Here is a 4091-nt window from a genome sequence, read left to right on the forward strand (position 1 = left end):
GACCAGGCTGGCCTCAAACTCACAGAGATCCACCTGCCTTTGTACCCCCAGTGCTGGGGATTAAAGCCACGTGCCACCACCACCGGCTGAGAATACTTTTACTGGGGAGCTGGAGAGAGTGCTCAGTGGTTAGGAGTGCTGACTGCTCTTCTAGAGGGTCCAGGTTCAATTCCCAGTACCCACATTGGCTAACTACCATCTGTAACTCCATTTCCAAGGGGGAGCCAACGCCCTCTTCTGGCTTCCACAGGTACTGCATATATGTGGTGTACAGACATGAGAAAAAATAATCATACTTGTAAATCTTAAAAAAATACTTTTATTGGGCAAAGTCTTCTGGAACTCAAGGGCAGGGTGTGCATGAGGAAGTGGGTTTGGCAGTCGTCTCTGATCCCTGTCTGAGCTTGCATAATGGAAAGCAGGGCCATCTTGCTGGAGGAGCCAGGACAGGTCTGTGGGCAGACTTGGGCTTTAGAGTCTCCAGTTCTACTTTGTGCCCCATGGTCCTCGTCTGCCCTGACCAATAGAGCATGTATGTATCGCTCTGCTCCCATCCTACCGGTCTCTGGGCTCTGTCCCAGGTGCAGGTCACATAGCACCATCCTGACTTAGCTCTCCAGCATCTGCTCACAGGTTCGCGCCACATCGCTGATCTTCAGGCGGGCATAGTCCACTCTCTTTAGCGCCATTTGGCAATCCTTCCTGGAGGAGTAGCTGGAGCCCTCGTGGGGCTGCCCTGTGGCCACCTACAGAACAGTTACACGGATCAGAGGAGCCCTGCCTCTCTTGACCACCCCACAAGCAGGCTTCAGGTGTCTGAGCCCATTTCTTACCTGAGTTTGACCTACTCTAGCGTGTGGTAGCTCAGTGATCTAAGGCAAACGACATAACCTCTGTGAACCTCATCTGTGAGATATGGACAACAATTAGCACTTCCCAGAGTTGGAGGATAAGACACTGCAGAGTGCCCAGCACACCGCAAATGTTAGTAAATAGGGTAGCTAGAGTAAGGACTTTGGAAGCAGCCTAGTGCCTAGGAGTCCCTGTACTTGGTCCCCAAGCATATGGGGCCTCTCACACAACATCAGGCTAAGTTTCTGGGTACAAAGTTCAGTGGCTTCAGTTTTATTTTTTTTGTTCCATACTGGGGCCTCCTGTATGGTAGGCAAGTACTCTAGCATGGAGCCCAGCCCTCTTTTTTATCTACTGGGTCTAAACTGCCCAGACAAGTTTTGAACTTGTGATCCTCAGACCTCAGCCTCGTGAGCAGCTGAGATGACATGCCTAAACCACCTTGTCTGGCTAGGTACTGTTTACACACCCTTGGCACTTTTTGTTTTGTTTTTCGAGACAGGGTTTCTCTGTGTAACAATCCTAGCTGTTCCGGAACTCGCTCTATAGACCAGGCTGGCCTCAAACTCACAGATCCGCTTGCCTCTGCCTCCCAAGTGCTAGGATCAAAGGCGTGCACCACCACCGCCTGGCTGGCACTTCTAATCCCTAGCTTTTAGAGAACTAAACCAGCCCTGAAATGAAAATGCCTAAACCGGCATAAGAGGCAATCTTTTTTCATTTTACATACCAATCCCAGTTCCCACTCCCTCCGTAAGAGGCAGTCTTTTTATTTATTTGTAAGAGGCAGTCTTATCCAGCTAAAACTAAGGCTAGGGCGGAGATGGAGCGCTGGGGTCCCCGCCCAGCACCTTCTAAACACACCCACCTGGGTTAGGTAGCGGATCTGAGCCGACAGTTCGGCCTCCACGTGCTGCACAGAAGCGGTGAAGGCTGCCGCCTGCCGGTCTAGAAGCCGCTCGTTCGTTTTCTCCTTGGACAGTTCCAGGATCGCCGTTCCTGCAGGGCGGGGAGAGGGCGGCGTTAGACTAAGTTGGAGACGTCGCCCCGCCCAGGACTAGCACCCAGGTCCCGCCCACACCGCGCGCGGAGTCCCGGCTGGCCTTCGGGCTCTCAGCTCCGCTCCTCACTCCCCGAACCTGCGTTCTGGAGGATGGCGCCGATTTCGCGCTCGATGTCCTCCAGGGCGCGCAGCCGCTCGTTCGCCAGGCTGTAGGTAGCCATGGTTCCTGTGGAAAGTCCCACAGGCCGTCTTTACCGCGGTGTCCAACCAAGGCCCGGAAATGCCTGCTAGTGTGCGTCTGCGCAGAGACCGCTGTAGCGAACACTACAATTCCCAAGATGCTCAGCGCGGCCTCGCCCTTCCGGGTCCACCTGGTCTAGACTAGCCGGGCTCTGGTGCCAGGCCGGATCGCAGGTGGGAAGAGGCGGTATTGGCATTTTTGTTTTCTGACAGGGTCTCACTGTAGACCTGGAACTCACAGAGAAGAAGATACTCTAAAGAGACACTTGTGTCTCTTAATTCTATCAGACTTCAAACAATGGACTCCAAAGAAATGGGTATTTTCCTAGGAATTTCATGCTGGGAGAAGGAAAGAGCATCAGCCAGAGCGGGGGACTTGACTTCCAGAAAGATTTCACACAGTTCTAATACCTTGCAGATCACTCTACGGAATTAGCCCAGACAATGGTGAGGCAGTGGCGGATGTGAGCACCCATGACTGGGATTGCTTAGAAATAGACTGCCTTGGTCCTCCAAACGCTGAGGTTACGTCAAAACCCTCAGGCTGACTTGAGGGGTCTCTTTGTCCCTCTTCCCCAGGTTGCCACGTTAAGTAAGTTTCCTTTCTCGGCTTTCCACTTTTAATTTGGCTCTTTTAATTGGCGTATTGTGCCCAGACATGATCTAAGCACAAGTTTTGCACATTCACACCCCCCCCCCCCCCCCCCCCCCCCCCCCCCCCCCCCCCCCCCCCCCCCCCCCCCCCCCCGCCCACCCTCCTCTCTCCCCGTAAATTGAATAACAGTGTTTCTGCCTCCCTAATGCTTGGATTAAAGGTGTGAGCCACCACTAAAACAGCCTGTGACCAAAGCCGTTCAGACCTGTCAGATTTAATTGACACTGGAGAAATTACTGAGTTCATAAGATTAAGCATTGGTCCTGTGCCAGGTGAGGATGGTGGAAATTCTAGTGTGTTCCTCCATACTGTGTAGTCATGGACTTTTTGCTGGCCAGCCTCTCCCAAGGAAAGCTTGACTTGAAGTGTAAGCTATTCTCCCTAAGGCTTCGTCCTGATCCTGAGCCCAGCTGGTTCTCGGGTCCTGGCTCCTTCCTGCCTCCTTTCTATCTCTGATTGCCAATTAGGCGCTAGGCTCTAGGGAAAGAAAGGCAAACCAAACGAGATGTTCTCTCATTCCAGTGTTTTGTTAGTGCAGGTGCAAAGCTTTTTTAAATATATATATATATTTATGAATATGGGTGTTTTGCCTGCATGTATGTCCATGTGCATGCATTATCCATGGAAATCAAAGAGAGCATAGATTCTTTAGAACCAGAGTAATTGACAGGTCTGAACCACCATGTGGGTGCTGGGAATCGAACCAGGGTCCTCTGAAAGATCAGTCAGTGCCCTTAACCACTGAGCTTTTCCTTCAGTCCCAGAAAAAGGATTTTTGGAGAAGGTGGTTTTTGAAGTGAATTCTAAAGGGCTGTTGAGGTGGATGGGAGGTTGTAGGGGGAAAGGGGGCAGTATCCTCCAAGAGATGGGACTGTGAAGGGCCTGGTACAGTTAAGAGTCCAGTAAGAAGTTCCGTTTCTGTGGAGTGAGCGGAATGTTATTGGTGGTGATGAGGGGTGACATGAAGCTGAAATAGGGAGATCAGGAAAAGACTCATAAGCTAAGAGATGCATTCTGGGATGCTACAAAGAAGGATTGAGGAAACTAGACCGTAAAAGGCTAATCAACCCAATTATAAAATGGGGCACTGAGCTGAACAGAGAATTCTCAACAGAAGAAGTTCAAATGGCCAAAAGACACTTAAGGTCATGCTCAACTTCCTTAGCGATCAGGGAAATGCAAATCAAGACAACTTTAAGATACCATCTTACACCTGTCAGAATGGCTAAAATCAAAAACACCAATGATAGCCTTTGCTGGAGAGGTTGTGGAGAAAGGGGTACACTCATCCATTGCTGGTGGGAATGCAAACTTGTGCAACCACTTTGGAAAGCAGTGTGG

General features: G+C 50.9%; 1 protein-coding gene across 1 annotated transcript; it reads right to left on the reverse strand.

The window, feature by feature from the left end:
• Positions 1-296: 296 nt before the first annotated feature.
• Med11 (mediator complex subunit 11) lies at positions 297-2168 on the reverse strand. Its single transcript, XM_050162656.1, has 3 exons — positions 1992-2168; positions 1721-1851; positions 297-746 (listed from the first exon to the last, which is right to left on the reverse strand). The coding sequence occupies exons 1-3, from the start codon at positions 2074-2076 to the stop codon at positions 609-611; spliced, it is 354 nt and encodes a 117-aa protein (XP_050018613.1). The 5' UTR covers positions 2077-2168; the 3' UTR covers positions 297-608.
• Between the last annotated feature and the right edge of the window lie 1923 nt (positions 2169-4091).

The sequence above is a fragment of the Alexandromys fortis genome, unplaced genomic scaffold (assembly GCF_014885135.2).
Source record: "Alexandromys fortis isolate MF-2015 unplaced genomic scaffold, M_Fortis_MF-2015_v1.1 scaffold_84, whole genome shotgun sequence".
NCBI classification, from domain to species: domain Eukaryota; kingdom Metazoa; phylum Chordata; class Mammalia; order Rodentia; family Cricetidae; genus Alexandromys; species Alexandromys fortis.